Source organism: Artemia franciscana, chromosome 7 (genome assembly GCF_032884065.1).
Source record: "Artemia franciscana chromosome 7, ASM3288406v1, whole genome shotgun sequence".
NCBI classification, from domain to species: domain Eukaryota; kingdom Metazoa; phylum Arthropoda; class Branchiopoda; order Anostraca; family Artemiidae; genus Artemia; species Artemia franciscana.
Window position 1 is genome coordinate 33,409,816 of NC_088869.1, and position 19,236 is coordinate 33,429,051.

A 19,236-nucleotide genomic window follows, 5' to 3' on the forward strand; every position below is an offset into this window, starting at 1 on the left:
GAAAATCCTGCGCCCTTTTCATGGAATTTCTCTTCCCCCATTACATATTCCTCCAAGGAAAGATCCTCCCACTCAACCCCACTCCCAAACCAAAAAAATCCCCCTGGAAACGTGTGTACACTTCCCAATAACCATTACTGTATGTAAACACTGGTCAAAGTTTGTAACTTGCAGCCCCTCCCCCAGGGACTGTGGGGGAGTAAGTCATCCCCAAAGACATAGTTATTATAGTTTTCGACTATGTGGAACAAAATGGCTATCTCAAGATTTTGATTCGTTGACTTTGGGAAAAAATGAGCGTGGGAGGGGGCCTAGATGCCCTTTAGTTTTTTTGGTCACTTAAAAAGGGCACTAGAACTTTTCATTTCCGTTAGAATGAGCCCTCTTGCCGCATTCTAGTCCCACTTGGTCGATACTATAGCCCCTGAGAAAAAAAAAAAAAAAAAAAAAAAAAAAACAAGCAAACAAATAAACACGCACCCGTGATCTGTCTCCTGGCAAAAAATACGAAATTCCACATTTTTGTAGATAGGATCTTGAAACCTGCACGGTAGATTTCTCTGGCACGCTGAATGTGATGGTGTGATTTTCGTTAAGATTTTATGACTTTTAGGGTGTGTTTCCCCCTATTTCCCAAAATAAGGCAAATTTTCTCAGGCTCAAAGACTAAATTTGTTGAAACTTATATATTGAAAATCAGCATGAAAATCCAATTCTTTTGATGTATCTTTTAGCATCAAAATTCCGTTTTTTAGAGTTTCGTTTACTATTGAGCCGGGTCGCTCCTTACTACAGTTCGTTACCACGAACTGTTTGACAAGGTACCCGGTTGGCATCGTCTTGTTTCAGGTATTAAATAAAAAAAAGAAACAAGTTTTTTAGCTGAAAGTAAAGAGCGATATTGAAACTTAAAACGAACAGAAATTACTCCGTATATGAAAGGGGTTGTTCCCTCCTCAACCCCCCGCTCTTTACGCTAAAGTTTGACTCTTTTTCTCAATTCTACTTTTTAAAACAGTAAAAAAAATTAGCGTAAAGAGGGGGCGTTGAGGAAGATCGTCCCCTTTCATATGCGGAGTAATTTCTGTTCGTTTTAAGTTTTAATATCGCTCCTTACTTTCAGTTAAAAAAAACTTGTTTTTTTTTATTAATTCGTGTACGTTTTTGAATTAATGCTTTTTTTTTATTTTGGCTCTCCGCACACGAATAATTAAAACCAAATTTGCATATTAATTCATTTTTATTGCTAAATGGTTTTCTCATAGTTTTAATCGGACGATTTTGAGAAAAAAGGAGCGGGGGAGTTGGCCTAGTTACCCTCCAATTTTTTGGTTATTTAAAATGGCAACTAGACCTTTGAATTTTTTACTAACGTTCTTATTAGTAAAAATATACGTAACTTACGAATTAACTTATGTAACGAACTTCTACATTTTTATGTTTTTATTATGTATATGAGGGAGGTCACGCCCTTGTCAATACCTCGCTCTTTACACTAAAACTTGAATTTTTGTCCCAATTCCTTAAGAATGACCCTTGAATCACAAAGGCCGTAGAATAAATAGTTGAAATTAATAAAATTACTGTGACGTGAAGAGCGAGGTATTAGGAGGAAGTGAACCACTCATATGTGTAATAATTTCTGTTCGTTTAAGCTTTAAGTCTGCTCTTTACTTTCAGTTGAAAAAAAATTCATATTTATTTTTTCATTGTTCTTTGAAAAAGGCAAAAAATCCTGCGCCCACTTCATGGAAATTTTCTTCCCCAATGACAAATTTCTCCATGGAGAGCTCCCCTCGAATAGCCTCCTCCCCTCCACCCCTCCGCCCAACCCAAAAAATCCCCCTGAAAGCGTCTGTACACTTCCCTATAACCATTACTATGTGCAAACACTGGTCAAATTTTGTAACTTTTAGCTCCTCCCAAGGGGACTGTGGGGGAGTAAGTCGTCCCCAAAGACATATTTATTAGGTTTTTCGACTATGCTGAATAAAATGGCTATCTCAGAATTTTGATGCGGTGACTTTGGGAAAAAAAGAGCGTGGGAGGGGACCTAGGTGCCCTCCAACTTTTTAGGTCACTAGAACTTTCAATTTCCGTTAGAATGATCCCTCACATAACATTCTAGGACCTCTGGGTCGATACGATAACCCATGGGGAAAAAAACGCAAAAACAAACAAATAAACACCCATCCGTGATCTGTCTTGTGGCAAAAAATGCAAAAGTCCACATTTTTGTACATAGATGCTTGAAACTTCTAATGTATGGTTCTCTGATACGCTGAATCTGATGGTGTGAATTTTTTTTAAGATTCTATGACCTTTAAGGGTGTTTTCCCCTATTTTCTAAAATAAGGCAAATTTTCTCAGACTCGTAATTTTTGATGGGTAAGTCTAAACTTAATGAAACTCCCATTCCCATTCCCATTCTAAAAAATTCCATTTTTTAGAGTTTCGGTTCCTATTGAGCCGGGTCGCTCTTTACTACAGTTTGTCACCACGAACTGTACGGAGACATGGATGCGTAATTAGAGACATAAATCAAACAGTTCATGGTAACAAACTGTAGTAAGGAGCGACCCGGCTCAATAGTAACCGAAACTCTAAAAAATGGAATTTTGATACTAATAGTTATATGAAAAGAATCACATTTTAATGATGATTTTAAATATATAAGTTTCATCAAGATTAGTTTTACCCATCAAAAGTTACGAGCCTGAGAAAATCTGCCTAATTTTTGAAAAAAGAAGAAAACATCCCTAAGAAATCAAGTAAGCTTGATGAAAATCACACCGTGAGATTCACAATATCAGAGAACCCCTACTGTAGAGGTTTCAAGCTGCTATACACAAAAGTGTGGAATTTTGAATTTTTTGCCAGAAGCAAGATCACGGATGCGTGTTAATTTGTTCGTTTTATGTTTGTTTACCCCAGTGGCGATCATATCCAACCAGTGGTCCAAGAAGATCGGGAGAGGGATCATTTGATCGGAAATCAAAAGTTATAGTGCCCTTTTTAAGTAATCAAAAATATAAGAGGGCAGCTAGCCCCCTCCCACCCCCGTTATAACCCACAATTGTCTGATAAAAATTTTGAGATAGCCATAATCTTCAGCATGGTTGAAAGATCTAATAACTATGTCTTTGAAGATGACTTGACCCCCACAGCTCCTTGAGTAGGGCTATAGGTTGTGAACTTTGCCCATTGCTTGCATATAGTATTGGCTATTGGGAAGAATAAAGATATTTTCTAGGGGAATTTTCTGGTGGGGTGCTTACGTGGGAGGATCTTTCCACGGAGGAGATTTCGTCAGGGAAGGGAATTTTCTATGAGAGGGAGAGCTGAATTTCCCAGCATTAATCAACAAATTGTCAGAAATTAAATAAAAAAAATAAGTTTTATCAACTGAAATTAAGGAAAAACGAGCAGAAATTATTACGTATTTGAGAGGTTTGGCTTCTCCGCAATACCTCCCTCTTTATGCTAAAGTGTTTTTGAATTTGTAAAAAGCTTATTATTCTCATTAAACGGCCCTTGCGTATCAGTGGTCAATCTCAAATAATTGGCACAAAAAGTCAAACTTTATTGTAAAGAGCGAGGTACTGAGGAGGGGGCAACTCCCCTCATATACGTAATAATTTCTGTTCGTTTTAAGTTTTAATGTTGCTCCTTACTTCCAGTTGAAAAAAACTCATTGTTTATTTAATGTATGATGAATTGCATTGCCTCTTGATTCATAGAGCGATGTACCAAGACTCTACTTCAAATCTTACACCAAAATAAATAAACCACTTATTCAAATGCGTTTCTTTAAGAGACGGGTTTTTGAAGTAGTAACAGAATAACTGAAGGGAGTAGGCTTTAAGACGTTTAAATTATATGCCAGAAGTATTTTATTTATTTTAGGCCTATACCTCTAAGGTCAAATTCTACGCTTTTTTTCTTTTTCTATTCAACTCGCTTTTTTTCTTTTTCAATTCAACAAGCTCTTCGGAAGTCCTTTTAAAAATGCTAGTATTCACAAAAAATAAAATGTAACTTTTCCTAACTTTAACTATAAATTTTCGGAGCTTTCGTAACTTTTGCTTTCACGGAATGTTCGTTATTGACAATTCTAAAATCTTTTCAGGTGTTTTTAATATGAACGAAGTCGAATCAAGGAAAGAAGTAAATAAACATTTGACCCTTAAATTGCCATCCCTTGTAGTCAGTGATTACTCAGAAAATGACCAAGGCCATGTGACTTCTTGGCTTATTGGCCATGAACCTTATTTTCAAAATGGCCTTAGTGTCTGTGATATAGCTTCAAGATATTCTCTTGAGAGATCTGATTCAAACAGCTCTTTAAGCACGTATGCCCTAAGTGAAACTAGCACGCCCGATGGTGAAATTAAAAAAGAAAGTGACTTTCTCACTGTGAGCACAAATGGTAGGCTGCGATGTCTTGCTGCCGATTTTATTCCGGATCCGGATGAAGAAGGAAGAAAACTATCGAACTGTTCTACTTGTTCAACCACTTCCACTCAAGATATCGATACCGACCGCCCCGACGTAAGTGCTCGCTCAATTTTATAAATTCCCAATAAATGTGACTATATTTTAAGCTACTGGTTGTGCCGTCATGAAAATTTGTAGCAAGCATAACATACATTGAATTTGTCTCTCTTCTTGGATAAATGCTTTCTTTTCATGTAACAGCAAAGAACAAATCTAAAACTCAAAATGAAATAACAAAACGTTATTATAAGGTGGCTGCCGCCCTCCCCAATCCTCCCAAACTCTACGCAAAAATTTAGCTCTTTTAATCACACTGTTCAAAGAATGAATTTGCTTATTTAGGTGTATTTGCTTTACACAGTTTTATTTTTAGTTCATATATTTTGAATGCAAAACAATTATAATTACAATTTTAGTAAACAATGCAAAACAATTATAGCATTATCCTGCAACTTAATAAGCAATCTACTCTATTTCGTACACTCGAGTATGCTTCAGTAATTATAAGTTAAGGCAGAATCCTCCGTCTCCTCCATCCCAAGGGGCAAATCCCCATCCCTTCCATCCTACGTATTTTCCGGGTGATTTTGTTTCTTTTTTAATTTTTCACAGCAAGGAAGCTATAGATTATAACGGGTCAATGAAACTTGCCGTTGCGTGGGAGAACGCCCTTTAATGCTTGGAGCTTTACAATGCCTAAAACCAAAGGAATGTCTCATAATTATTACGCTTGGGAAATTTTGACCCAATTCAGATCAAAATTGTGTGCATGTGGTGAAAAATGGTGAAAAACGGTTACTTATTGAGTAGTTACCCCTTTTGTTACTCAAAAAAGGGCAATGGAATTACTTTTTTGTGCGTTTAAATGATAATTTTCTCTGTTTTCTACAACTGCTGTTTTGATACAATCCACTATAAGCTGTAATCCTGCAAAACTATAAGGGAGTTTCTTCTTCTTAGTATTCGGGTTATTATGGAGAGGCTTTCACATAAATACACAACTCCAATCAAACTACGGTACCTACGACGAGTTGCTTCAGCCGAGACCGAACTCCCGCAGACATCAATCCCACAGCCCCACCATATGACGGGGAAAGCGTGTGTCTAAAATATACCCCTTTACCTATTACTCAGTCTAGCTTACGAATTTTTTCTTATAATAAGAGCTAAACTGCCACCTCCTCAGTGCCCATTTTTAACCTTGAAGCTGAATTTATTCCTTCAAAGGAAGGGAGATTATGGTTTTAATCCCGTTCCAACTGAAAAGTTAAAAAGTTATGCATTATAATTCATTCTTTAAGCCTCCCCTCGCCCCCTTAGAATGATGCACTGATCACCCCCTGAAAGCTGGCGTGGAACTATGCAATACTGTTTATAACTGAGTAAACCTCAAATGTATCAAATCCTTCAAATGAAGTTTTCAAATTGTTCAAAGTTTTTCAAACGAATGTAAAAGGCCCTCCTAAAGCACCGCCCTCCTCTACCCCTCATTCTTTATTCTAGCGTCTCGGTTTTGTAAAGTAGTGCTTTAAAAAGGAAAGTAATTTCTGAAAGCGCACCCGCTAAACTTCGAGGTGGATGATGGGTTTGAAATACCAACAATAATTCAAAATAATGGTGAAACAAAGAGAGTGTATGTAAGAAATGAAAATCGGAAGAATATAGTCATAACAGCCAAAATATGACCTCATGGTAACAATAATACAAGGGCTGAAGGCCCAGGCGATATATTCCTAAATTTTTAAAGTCAAAAGCCCAAACTGCAGATCATAGATCTCAAAAACTAAAGGCCGAAGCAAGTAGGCTAAAGGGAGGCGAAAAAAGCTACCTTTTTTTCTTCACTAAAACTAGTATACATATGTTTACTGTAATTACCGCCTAAAGAGAGAGCTAGGTTTTTATCAAGAGGGGAGGGGCAAGCAACCCGAGGTGCTTGCCCCCCTTTTGCCCTCCCACCCTTATATCCGGCTCTGCCTAAAGGTCGTACCTGTCATTTCACCCTCTTGAGATTATTGCAGAAAACTGTTCACTAAGCTGATCTCAATGGGAGGGTCAACAGAGCAATGTGTATTCAATCAGAGATTCATCCTCCTGACCTATATTAAATAAAAAAAAAAAACAAGTTTTTTCAACTGAAAGTAAGGAACGACATTAAAACTTAAAACGAACAGAAATTACTTCGTATATGAAAGGGGCTGCTTCCTCATCAACGCCCCGCTCTTTACGCTAAAGTTTGACTCTTTCTCTCAACTCTTCTTTTTAAAACAGTAAAAAACTTTAGCGTAAAGAGTGGGGCGTTGATGAGGAAGCAGCCCCTTTCATATACGAAGTAATTTCTGTTCGTTTTAAGTTTTAATGTCGCTCCTTACTTTCAGTTGAAAAAAATTGTTTTGTTCTTTTTATTTAATTTCTGAACGTTTTTGAATCAATGCATGTTTTGATTTTGGCTCTCCGCAGAGGAATAATTAAAACGAAATTTGCATATTTTTTTTTCGGCTAAATGGCTTTCTCATAATTTTGATCGAATGATTTTGATAAAAAAAAAGAGCGGGGAGGAACCCTAGTTGCCCTCCAATTTTTTGGTTAATTAAAAAGGCAACTAGAACTTTTGATTCTTTACGAATCTTTTTATTAGTAAAAGATATAATTTTGTCCCAATTCATTAAGAATGACCCCTGAATCACAAAAGCCGTAGAATAAATAGTTGACATTACTAAAAATACTTTAGCGTAAAGAGCGAGGTATTAAGAGGAGGTGAGCCCCTCATATGGGTAATAATTTCTGTTTGTTTTAAGTTTTAATGCTGCTCCTTACTTCCAGCTGAAAAAAACTTTTTCATATTTATTTTTTCATTGTTTTTTTAAGCAATGCTAGTAAATCCTGCGCTCCCTTCATGGAAATTTTCTTCCCCCATGACTAATTCCTTGACGGGAAGCTCCCCAAGCATATCCCCCTCTTCTCAACCCCTCCCCCAACCAAAAAATCCTCCTGAAAACGCCTGTACACTTCCCAATAACCATTACTATATGTAAGCACTGGTAAAAGCTCGTAAGTTGTAGCCCCTCCCACGGGGAATGTGGGGGAGTAAGTCGTCCCCAAAGACATAGTTATAAGGTTTTTCGACTACGAGGAATAAAATGGCTATCTCAGGATTTTGATCCGTTGACTTTGGGAAAATAATTAGCGTGGGAGGGGGCTTAAGTGCCCTCCAATTTTTTTGGTCACTTAAAAAGGGCACTAGAACTTTTCATTTCCGTTAGAATGAGCCCTCTCGCAACATTCTAGGACAATTGGGTCGATACGATCACCCTTGGAAAAAAAAAAAAAAAAAAAAAAAAACACGCATCTGTGATCTGCCTTCTGGCAAAAAAAATACAAAATTCCACATTTTTGTAGATAGGGGCTTGAAACTTCTACGGTAGGGTTCTCTGATACCCTGAATCTGATGATGTAATTTTCGTTAAGATTCTATGACTTTTAGGGGGTGTTTCCCCCTATTTTCTAAAATAAGGCAAATTTTCTCAGGCTCGTAACTTTTGATGGGCAAGATTAAACTTGATGAAACTTATATATTTGAAATCAGCATTAAAATGCAATTCTTTTGATGTAGCTATTGGTATCAAAATTCCATTTTTTAGAGTTTTGGTTACTATTGAGCCGGGTCGCTCCTTATTACAGTTCGTTACCACGAACTGTTTGATTACCCTGCTGATCCTCCCTCTCATAACAGCTTAGCAAACAAAGGGCTTTTATCTGACACAAATCTGAAAAAAAAGAAGAACTAGGAAACATGACATCATGACAACAAGTGTGTGAGGAGAGAAGGGCCAAGAGAGCGACGACAAGGGACGAGAAGCTGCCATTTCACCAGCTAAAGAGACAGTGAAGCCGTTAGTTGATTTTCCTCCGTTCTCTGTCGTTTGTAGCTTGGGCATTTGACTCTTGCACAATAAGTTTCTAGTCCGACCTCACTGGGTTAGTTCGCCATATCTCTCCTTCATTATGCAGAGTTAGTACAACGCTTGTGTTGAATATTTGTTTCGACATGAGCATACTTAAGTTGTTTGCTCGCATAATTCTGCTATTGCCATCAAGTCCAAACGTAGCTGGTTGACCATTTATAAGTGCAACTCCTATATCTATTCCATTAAGCGATGGTTCGGATTCAAGGTATTTTGTTTCTTAATTACTCGAAAAAGGGAATCTTTGTGTAAAATTTTGTCTTACGTTTCTTTAGCTTGTGGGGACTCCTAGACCTTCTAGACACTTCAATGTCCGTTTATCCTGCCTTCAGCTGCAGCTTTTAAAATCAAGCATTCTGAAGTAGGTCAAGACAAAGTATCTGCAGGTCATTGGTTGTTTTTGCCGACAGTGCTATATAGATTTAACGCATTCTAGATTTCTGACTGAACTGTATTTGGAAAGGAATTGAACCTAAATTTTTAAGTAAAATCCGAACTTCAATTTCTTCTTATGGCTCTTGTAAAGGTAATGGAAGGTTCATATCGTGTTAAACGTATTTTAATGTTATTGATTAGACATTTTTTCATCTATCGGAACTACAAATACGGGCAACTGATTGTCCTTGAAAAACGAGCAATAGGCACTTCCTCAATGTATTTCCTAAAAGGAGAACAGATAATAGCATGATCTAACATGATTAACAATAATGAGTTTATTGTGGATACATCAAGATAAAAGTAGACCTCCGTGCCAATGCTCCGTGGAGCAGTGCAGCGATTCTCACCTATAGGCCAAATTGCAGAGCCTCACATGTAGGCGGATTTTTTCAGGGGGGGGGGGGTAAAGAAAGCTTTATTTATTACTGTCAATAGTAAGTACCCAGAAACTCAGTAAAATTTAGAATTTTCAGAGGACTGGGCCCCAATATTCCCCTTGCGTACTTCCTTATACTGAGTAAATATTTTAATAAAACGTTTCCTGAAAAATACTAGTATACTCCTTTTCGGGTTGACCGTGGGATAAGACAACTCAGGGAATACGTTTTGTCTTCACGAGGAAATGTTAAAATGGACATACAAAAGACCAATTTTGATCTTTGAATTCCCAGAGTTTTCGATTCGGTCATATGTGACGATTCAAGACGATTTTCCGTAGTTAACCTGTGAAAGGGAGAAAAAAAAATAGATGAAATGAAATTTTAAAATCATTAAATTACCGTAACAATTGCAATATTTACCGTAACAAAAGTAGGAACTTTATCTAATAGAAAATATGGAAATTCTCCTTTACCGCTGTTAAATTTTTACATGTTTTATTCCCCGGGCCAAGAAAGTCATAAATCTGGTTTGAAGTTGGGGGAGGACCCTAGGGGGCCCAGACCGGTCAAAAACATTTTTCCTAATTAATTGTAAATTTTGACTTGATAGGACAAAAGGAAGTTTTCAAGGACAGTAAATTTCGAAAGAAGAATGTGATAGTATTGATTCTTGGTGCGAGAAAATTGATTTTTTTCGCTGATTTGCTTTAAATCTCAGGCCATGAAGACATCTCAATTAAAATTTTAGAACCAAGAGAAACTCAATCAGAAAACAAATCTGGTTGACCAATTCTTGGTGCCTTATTTTTGTTCTCATTTTTTAAAAGCAAAAATTCAATCAAACCGAACAGAAATCAATTGAAAGTTTTGGTGCTTATCGGTTATATAATAGAAACTCGGGAAGTGAAGTTTGATTAGTGCTAATGAAATGGAACAAAATATGATGAATACATAATAGTTTAGAAACAATTTTAGGCTATATATTTGCACATTAGGGGGGGCACACATCCCCCCCCCTAATGTGCAAATATATAGCACAAACTTTTGATAAAGCTAATGAAATAAAACAAAATATGATGAAAATATAATACTTTATTAGGAAAATTATAAAATTACAACTTAGAATTATGTACCCAGAACGCAGAAATGTCGTTAAGAATCGCGTTAAAAGGAGGTCTTCCTTCTGCCTTTACTGCCGCCCGCCACATATACTCTACTAAGTATGATTGTAAATGATGGCAGGATGTACCTCGGTGCCGTTTATTATTGGTACTTATCGGTTAATCGAACTTCACTTCCCGAGTGTCTATTATATAACCGATAAGTACCAAAACTTTTTCAAGAAAAGAAGTTATCGAAAGAAAAGTAAAGAGCTATGTACAACAAAAGACGAATAGAAATAAAGTAATATAACAATCTAAATTCCAAAAGAACAGAAATCATCATCAATGGATAAATGAGACCAAAATGAGTAGAATTTCAAATGAAAAGTCAAGTTAAACTTAAAGCAACAAAAATTTCCACAAACAGGAGTAGCGTTAACCCTTCCTTGAACCTTTCTCTAACCAAAGCTTCATATGCAAACAAGGTATGTTTAAACATACCTTGTAAACTTACATAACAGGAAAATATGTATACATACATACACATACATACATATAATATGTATACATACATATACATAGACAGGGAAAAAATTCCCTTCCTTGGACCTTTCGCTGACCAAAGCTTCATCTGCAAACAAGGCATGTTTAAACATTTACTCTTTATCACCTTAATAGATTAATTTTAAAAAATTTCGATTAATTTGAATAGCAAAAATTTATTGCAAAAACAAATCCATAGCAATATCAAATAAAGCCTGAAAACCTTCGATGGTGACATTGAATTGAAATGTAAAGTATACTATTGGAATCATCATGGTTGAAAAACCCCTTATTTCAGAGAAAAAGTACCTCCCCCCACCTTGAAAACGAAAGAAATCACTATTTTATGGCATTTGTTATTTACCAAGTGACATATAGTGATCGCAAATTCTGTCGGTCTGTCTGGCTGTCTGTCCCAGTTTTGCTAGTTTGTGCACTTCCAGATAAGCTAGGACGATGCAATTTGGCAGGATTATCAGGGACCAAGCCATATTAAATTAGAAATAGTTTTTCCCGATTTGACCATCTATGCGGTGGGGGGGGGGGGGTGAGTAGGGGAACGGTTAATTTGGAAAAATTAGAAAAAATGAGGTATTTTTAACTTACGAACGAATGATCGGATTTTAATAAAATTTTATATTTGGAAGAATATCGTGTCTCAAAGCTCTCATCTTAAATCCCGACCGGATTCGGTGACATTGGGGGGAGTTGGAGGGGGAAACTTGAAATCTTAGCAAACGCTTAGAGAGGAGGGATCAGGATGAAATTTTGTGGCAAAAATAAGCAAAAGTCGTAGATACGTGATTGACATATCCGGAATGGATCCGCTCTCTTTGGGAGAGCTAGGGGGGATTAATTCGAAAAAAATCGAAAAAATGAGGTATTCTTAACTTACGAACGGGTGATCGGATCTTAATGAAATTTGATATTTAGAAAACCTTGTAACTCAAACCTCTTATTTTAAATCCCGACCGGATCCAATGTCATTGGGAGGAGCTGGGGGGGGGGCAGAAATCTTGGAAAACGCTTAGAGTGGAGAAATCTGGATGAAACTTGGTGGGAAAAATAATCAGATGTCCTAGATACGTTATTGACATAACCGGATCGGATCCGCTCTCTTTGGGAGAGTTGGGGGGACCTAATTCGGTAATTTGGAAAAATTAGAAAAAATGAGGTATTTTTAACTTACGAACGGGTGATTGGATCTTAATGAAATTTAATATTTGGAAGGCCCTCGTGTCTCAGAGCTCTTATTTTAAATCCTGACCGGATCCGATGACGTTGGAGGGAACTGGCGGAGGAAACTGGAAATCTTGGAAAACGCTTAGAAAGGAGAGATCGTGATGATACTTGCTGGGAAGAATAATGACAAGTCCTAGATACGTGCTTGCCATAACCAGATTGGATTTGCTCTCTTTGGGGGATTTCGATGGGGGGTAATTCGGAAAAATTGGAAAAAATGATGTATTTTTAACATATGAACGGGTGATCAGATCTTAATGAAATTTGAGATTTAGAAGAGCCTCGTGTCTCAGAGCTCTTATTTTGAATCCCAACCGGATCCGGTCTTTCTAAACATCAAATTTCCTTAAGATCCGATAACCTGTTCCTTAGCTAAAATACCTCATTTTTTCTAATTTTTCCAAATTAACCGTCCTTCCACAATAAATAAGCATATAATGCATATAATATAAGCATATAATTCCAAAATAAAATAAGCACATGTCCTAGATACGTTATTGACATAACCAGACCGGATCCGCTCTCTTTGGGGGAGTTGGGGGGATTTACTAGTTTAGGCACTTCCAGATAAGCTAGGACGATGAAATTTGGCAGGCGTATCAGGGACCAGACTAGATTAAATTAGAAATAGTCTGCTCCTCAATTTGACCATCTGGGGGGGGGGAAGGGAGCGAGTGAACAGGATAATTGAGAAGAATTTTATTTGTCAATAAAATAAATGACTGTTCTTCTTAAGTATGGCTTGTGGTCTTGGAATATGATTCTCTCTTAGGGTACGAGAGGTCTCAGGTTCGAATCTCGGACCACCCCAATTTTTACATGAAGAACATACAAAACTAAATACGTGATCAATATAGCGATTGCTGAAAGTTAGAGCGGAGAGATCGTAATGAAACTTAGTGGGAAGCTTAAAAGCTTTTTAAGAGCCCATTTGAACTTTAATTTTTATACCTAGCCTACTTACTTCTTATAAATTAGACTTCATAAGACCATCATAAATCACCATATGACACAAAATTTTAATGTTTGGTTTCATTTTTGGAGTTAAAATACTGAGAGGTAAAAAAGTAACAGTATAATCTCCATGGTTCAGAATTCTCAACTAGATGTTTACAGTCCCCCCTCTTAAGAAATCACCTTCCCAGCCGCTTTAGTATTTGTGGCCTGAAAAAAGCCACAATCGTTAAAAACTCCGGACCATGGCTTGATGGAGGAGGTTTAGAACTCTTCGTCTTGAAAGTCCCCTTCCCAGTTGCTTTAGTTGGTGAAAACTTAAAAAACAATGTCAAAGGAAAAAAATTCATTTAATTTGTTTTTGGAGTAACGACTGTTATTTTTGTTTATCTTAACAATAAAAATTAAGTTTCTGTTTGATTTTAAGTTGGAACTAACTATTCACCGTAATTCTATTCATTTTGGGTCTCATTTATTCAATAATAGGGATTTCTTTTCGTTTTAGGCTTGGATTAAAAAAAAATCAACTGAAAGTAAGTCACAACGTTAAAACTTGAAATAAACGGAAGTTGTTCTGTATGTGAGGTGTCTTCCCCTCCTCAATCCATTTTCCTTCAACTAAAGCTATTTAGTATTAAAAAGATTCTTATTCCAATGAATCAGCCCTTGTGCTTTAGGAGTCTTTCATAAAGAATTGGGACGAAAAGTCAAACTTCATCTTAAGAGCGAAGGATTGATATGTATGCAGCCCTCTTCATATACGGACTAATTTCTGTTCATTTTAAGTTTTAATGTTACTTTTTTACTTTCAGTTGAAAAAACTTATGTTTTTTTTAATGACTGATCGCTTTTCAAAAAATAACTTGAAATCTATTCAAAATACCCTTCCCCCTCCACGATAATTTTCTCCCGTGGAAAATTCTTCCATGGAAAAATTCTCCCCCAGACAATCCCTTTCCTGCTGAAAATTTTCCCCTGACAATTCTCCCGGAACATTCTCGTCACGTGTAAAATTAAGTAGCCATAAAGAATGTATAACAAATAAAAAGAATCCTGTTTGTGAATTCTGGAAAATCAAATATGCTGAAGAAAACGGCTATTTCAAAATTTTTTAATTTGATATCGTTGGGAAAAACGGCTGTGGGAGGGGGCTAGCTATCCTCAAATCTTTTTGGTCACTTAAAAAGGGCACTAGAGCTTCTAGTTTTGGTTTGAATGAGCCCTTTCTGAATCTTCTAAGACCATTGGTTTGCTTGCTCACCTCCGGAAAAAATAAAAAAGTAAGCATACATTTGTATCTTTCTTCTGGCAAAAAAATACGAAATACTACAATTTTGTAGATAGAAGCTTGAAATCCCTACTGTAGGATTCTCTGATATTCTGAATCTAATGGCATGGTTTTCATTAAGATCACTTAAATAAACTATTATTTCAGTAGCAATTTGAATAAATAAATAAAGACGTCATTGCTATCAATGAATGCCTAATATCTTGATACCATGTTTTAAATCTGGTATTTCAAGTCTTAGCTGCACGTAGCAGTATTTCTTCATCTATGTATCTAGTCGAGGTAAATATGTTGTAGCCATTTCTGCGCCCATAATGAATGTTGTAATCCATCAGTTTTTTTCTCAGACATGGCAAGTCAATTGCCTATTTAAGAATTTCACTTGTTGGCATTTCGATCCTATTGGAAATAAATTTGTGTCCAATAGCATAAATTGACCGAAATCAATACCTTGCTGTGCCACAATTTCCTTCGCGTCATAGGCAGCACAAAGGCGCTGCCTAAGTAAAGACCGAAGTGGGCACAATGTATTATTTGTTTGTTTTTTTCACCAAGGCACTTCGTTTAGAAGGAGTTGCCGTACACTCTTCAAAAGAGGCTCATTTGATTGGAAATCGAAATTTCTAGTGCCTATATAAGAGTCACAAAGGATGGTAGGGCAGCCAATCCCACCTCCTCGCATCTTTCCCTCCAAATTGATCGGATCAAAATTTCAAGCTGGCCATTTTGTTCATAGTCGAAAAATCCATAACTATACCTCTGATAATGTCAACCCCCAACAGCCCTTTGGAAAAGGACTGTAAGTTGTGCAATTTGTCGATTGTTTACATAGAGCCAATCTTAATCAGATTTACTATAATTTCTACATTTTAAAGTGGCTGAAACATGTATGCGTTGCATGTTTATTTCTGAAATATAAAGAAATAAGTACTTTATTTTCATCTCTTAGTAAAATTAAATAAAAAAAAACAAGTTTTTTCAACTGAAAGTAAGGAGCGACATTAAAACTTAAAACGAACAGAAATTACTTCGTATATGAAAGAGGCTGCTTCCTCATCAACGCCCCGCTCTTTACGATATAGTTTGACTCTTTCTCTCAACTCTTCTTTTTAAAACAGTAATAAACTTTAGCGTAAAGAGCGGGGCGTTGATGAGGAAGCAGCCCCTTTCATATACGAAGTAATTTCTGTTCGTTTTAAGTTTTAATGTCGCTCCTTACTTTCAGTTGAAAAAAATTGTTTTTTTTTATTTAATTTCTGAACGTTTTTGAATCAATGCATGTTTTGATTTTGGCTCTCCGCAGAGGAATAATTAAAACGAAATTTGCATATTTTTTTATTTTTTTTTTTTTTTGGCTAAATGGCTTTCTCGTAATTTTGATCGAATGATTTTGAGAAAAAAGAGCGGGGGAGGAAGCCTAGTTGCCCTCCAATTTTTTGGTTAATAAAAAAGGCAACTAGAACTTTTAATTTTTTACGAATCTTTTATTAGCAAAAGATATACGTAACTTATAAACTAGCTTACGTAAATAATTTTTTATTCTCTTGTTTTTATTACACATATGAGAGGGTTCGCCCCCTCGTCAGTACCTCTCTCTTTACACTAAATCTTAAATTTTGGCCCAATTCAATAAGAATGACCCCTGAATCACAAAAGCCGTAGAATAAATAGTTGACGTTACTAAAAATACTTTAGCGTAAAGAGCGGGGTATTAGGAGGAGGTGGGTAATAATTTCTGTTCGTTTTAAGTTTTAATGCTACTCCTTACTTCCAGCTGAAAAAAACTTTTTCATATTTATTTTTTCATTGTTTTTTTTAAATAATGCTAGTAAATCCTGCGCTCCCTTCATGGAAATTTTCTTCCCCCATGACAAATTCCTCGATGGAAAGCTCCCCCAGTATATCCACCTCTTTTCAACCCCTCCCCCAACCAAAAAATCCTCCTGAAAACACCTGCACACTTCCCAATAACCATTACTATATGTAAGCACTGGTCAAAGTTTGTAACTTGTAGCCCCTCCCACGGGGACTGTGGAGGAGTAAGTCGTCCCCAAAGACATAATTATAAGGTTTTTCGACTACGCTGAATAAAATGGCTATCTCAGAATTTTGATCCGTTGACTTTGGGAAAATAATTAGCGTGGGAGGAGGCCTAGGTGCCCTGCAATTTTTTTGGTCACTTAAAAAGGGCACTAGAACTTTTCATTTCCGTTAGAATGAGCCCTCTCGCAACATTCTAGGACAACTGGGTCGATACGATCACCCCTGAAAAAAAAAAAAAAAAAAAAAAAAAAAAACGCGCATCCGTGATCTGCCTTCTGGCAAAAAATACAAAATTCAACATTTTTGTAGATAGGAGCTTGAAACCTATACAGTAGGGTTCTCTGATACGCTGAATCTGATGGTGTAATTTTCGTTAAGATTTTATGACTTTTAGGGGGTGTTTCCCCCTATTTTCTAAAATAACACAAATTTTCTCAGGCTCGTAACTTTTGGTGCGTAAGACTAAACTTGATGAAACTTATATACTTAAAATCAGCATTAAAATGCGATTCTTTTGATGTAGCTATTGGTATCAAAATTCCATTTTATAGAGTTTTGGTTTCTATTGAGCCGGGTCGCTCCTTACTACAGTTCGTTACCACGAACTGTTTGATTGAGATCAACAAAGAAGCATAAGATATTAGATATAATGATTTTCTTCTTCAAAAACCTTAGGCCTTATCACCTGTCTGAGTGAAGTTACAATCAAATTTGGCTGGATATAATAGTAACTGCTATAGCTCTACCTCATGGGAATTCACATCAAATCCAGCAGGAGTGAGGCGTCCCTAAATTTTCATCATCAAAACTTTTAATAAAAGGGGTTGTTAGATGTTAGCTGTTTTTTATATAAGGAAAGGGGGGGGCGTGTTTTACATTTAATTTCCAAAAAGGCCATGGGTATTCAGATGAAGGTTCCAGGGAATGTTTGATGGAAATGTTGAATTAAATGAAAACACACTATGTCATATAGGTTGTCAAAAGGTACTATCCCAGGAATGGCTTTGGATACTAAGTTGGAATTTTTAGGGGTGTAAGAGGTTGCTGAGAGGGATGATACATTAATTAAAATGCTAAAAGTGCACGCTACTACTACTACTACTCCCGTTAATACCACTACTACTATTACTATTTACTACTACTACTACTGCTACTACTAATACTACTACAACTACTAGTTCTATTGCTAGTGATTTTAAGGCTAAGAGTATCAAGGTGAAAATTTTAGGAAATGTTGAGGGGGGAGTTAAACTAAATCAAAGCACGCTAAGTGCGAAGAGGTTGTCAAAAGGGTGTATCAGCAATATTTATATATTTTTTGTTTTACTGCGCATAAAACCTGATAGCTCAAATGCATTTTGATCCATTGATAAATTAATATTCTATTTACAAACAATTTGGTCTCTCGCAAATCCATGTGCAAGATCAAACACTATAAAGGAAAGAAGGTAGACAAATACACAGGCCTAGCATTAAGCTTTTAGAGATAACACACACACGCTTGATGTCATAGAATTAGCCAGCACGCCGGTTTTTGCAGGAAATGGGAACGACAAAAAAGATTGGTGATTTGGATGTATTAGTTTTAGTGATAGTTGGAAGAGAGTAGTATTATGATCACTTCTTTAACCTCGATGTTATTCTTAAAAAGGCGACTCACAAGTTTATCTGCAAATATTAAAAAAGGGGATAATGCAACACCTTGAATTTTGAAATGTTGTCCTCAATGAATTAAAAGATGAAAGAGGAAGATACAAATCCATCAGTTCTTCCAGAGTTGCGACTAGATCCTGCCCCAGGATATAGAAATAACGAGTGCCTTAGTGTCGTTGAACTAAGGCCTCATAGGCTAACAGCCAGCCACTTAACACTTTCAAGATGCTCCAGTGGGGAAACTGGGAGCGACCCAGAACTTGAATGCAAGTGTGAGGATTGCTGTCTTGGTACTGTAGACAGGAGGATTAGCCGGATATCTCAGGCAAGTTGATTCTGGAAGCAATACTTTTAGCTTTGATTCTAAGAAATTCTCTTGTGTTTAGACATAGGGATTTATACACGGGACCGTTTCTTTGATTTAGAAGATGATATGGAAGCGGTAGTGATGGCCTAGAGTCGATTATGTAATAGATTTCCAACTGACTTAAGTTAAGTAAAGCTTGAGCGGTATTTCTTGGAGGCTTTTCGACTGCACTTTCATTTGGATTTGAACCTGACTAACTTTTGAGTATAGCTTAAGTTAGGGTGTCATCAGAATGGTGGAACATCCCTAGAGCGAATTGAGCTAGCATAATTCAAAGCTTTAGGAACAGACATTTCGAGCTTTACTTCTTCCTATAGCGAAATTGTCCATCCCAAGTAAAGATAACATATCCTCGATATTCCATTCCTCAGGAATTAACTGGAATACGTTCTAGGAACTGACGAGGAACCGGAAAATTTATTAATATATATATATATATATATATATATATATATATATATATATATATATATATATATATATATATATATATATATATATATATATATATATATATATATATACTAGCTGTTGGGGTGGCGCGAAGCGCCACCCCAACACCTAGTTGGTGGGGGCGCTTTGCGCCCCCCCAAGCCCCTCCGCGCGCGTAAGTCATTACACGCCATATTAGTTGCGCGCCATTGTAGTTGTGTCCCTGTGTCCCACCTGTGAATATAGATATATATATATATATATATATATATATATATATATATATATATATATATATATATATATATATATATATATATATATATATATATAT

The 19,236-nt window shown here is 36.4% G+C and overlaps 1 protein-coding gene across 1 annotated transcript in view; it reads left to right on the top strand.

Moving 5' to 3' along the window:
* LOC136029185 (inositol-trisphosphate 3-kinase B-like) overlaps window positions 1-19,236 on the top strand; it is an 89,947-nt gene that overhangs the window by 13,399 nt on the left and 57,312 nt on the right. The window contains exon 3 of the mRNA XM_065707310.1: window positions 4,130-4,551. Within this exon, the coding sequence (XP_065563382.1) occupies window positions 4,141-4,551 (411 nt within the window). The 5' untranslated portion in view covers window positions 4,130-4,140. The remainder of the gene's footprint in view (window positions 1-4,129; window positions 4,552-19,236) is intronic.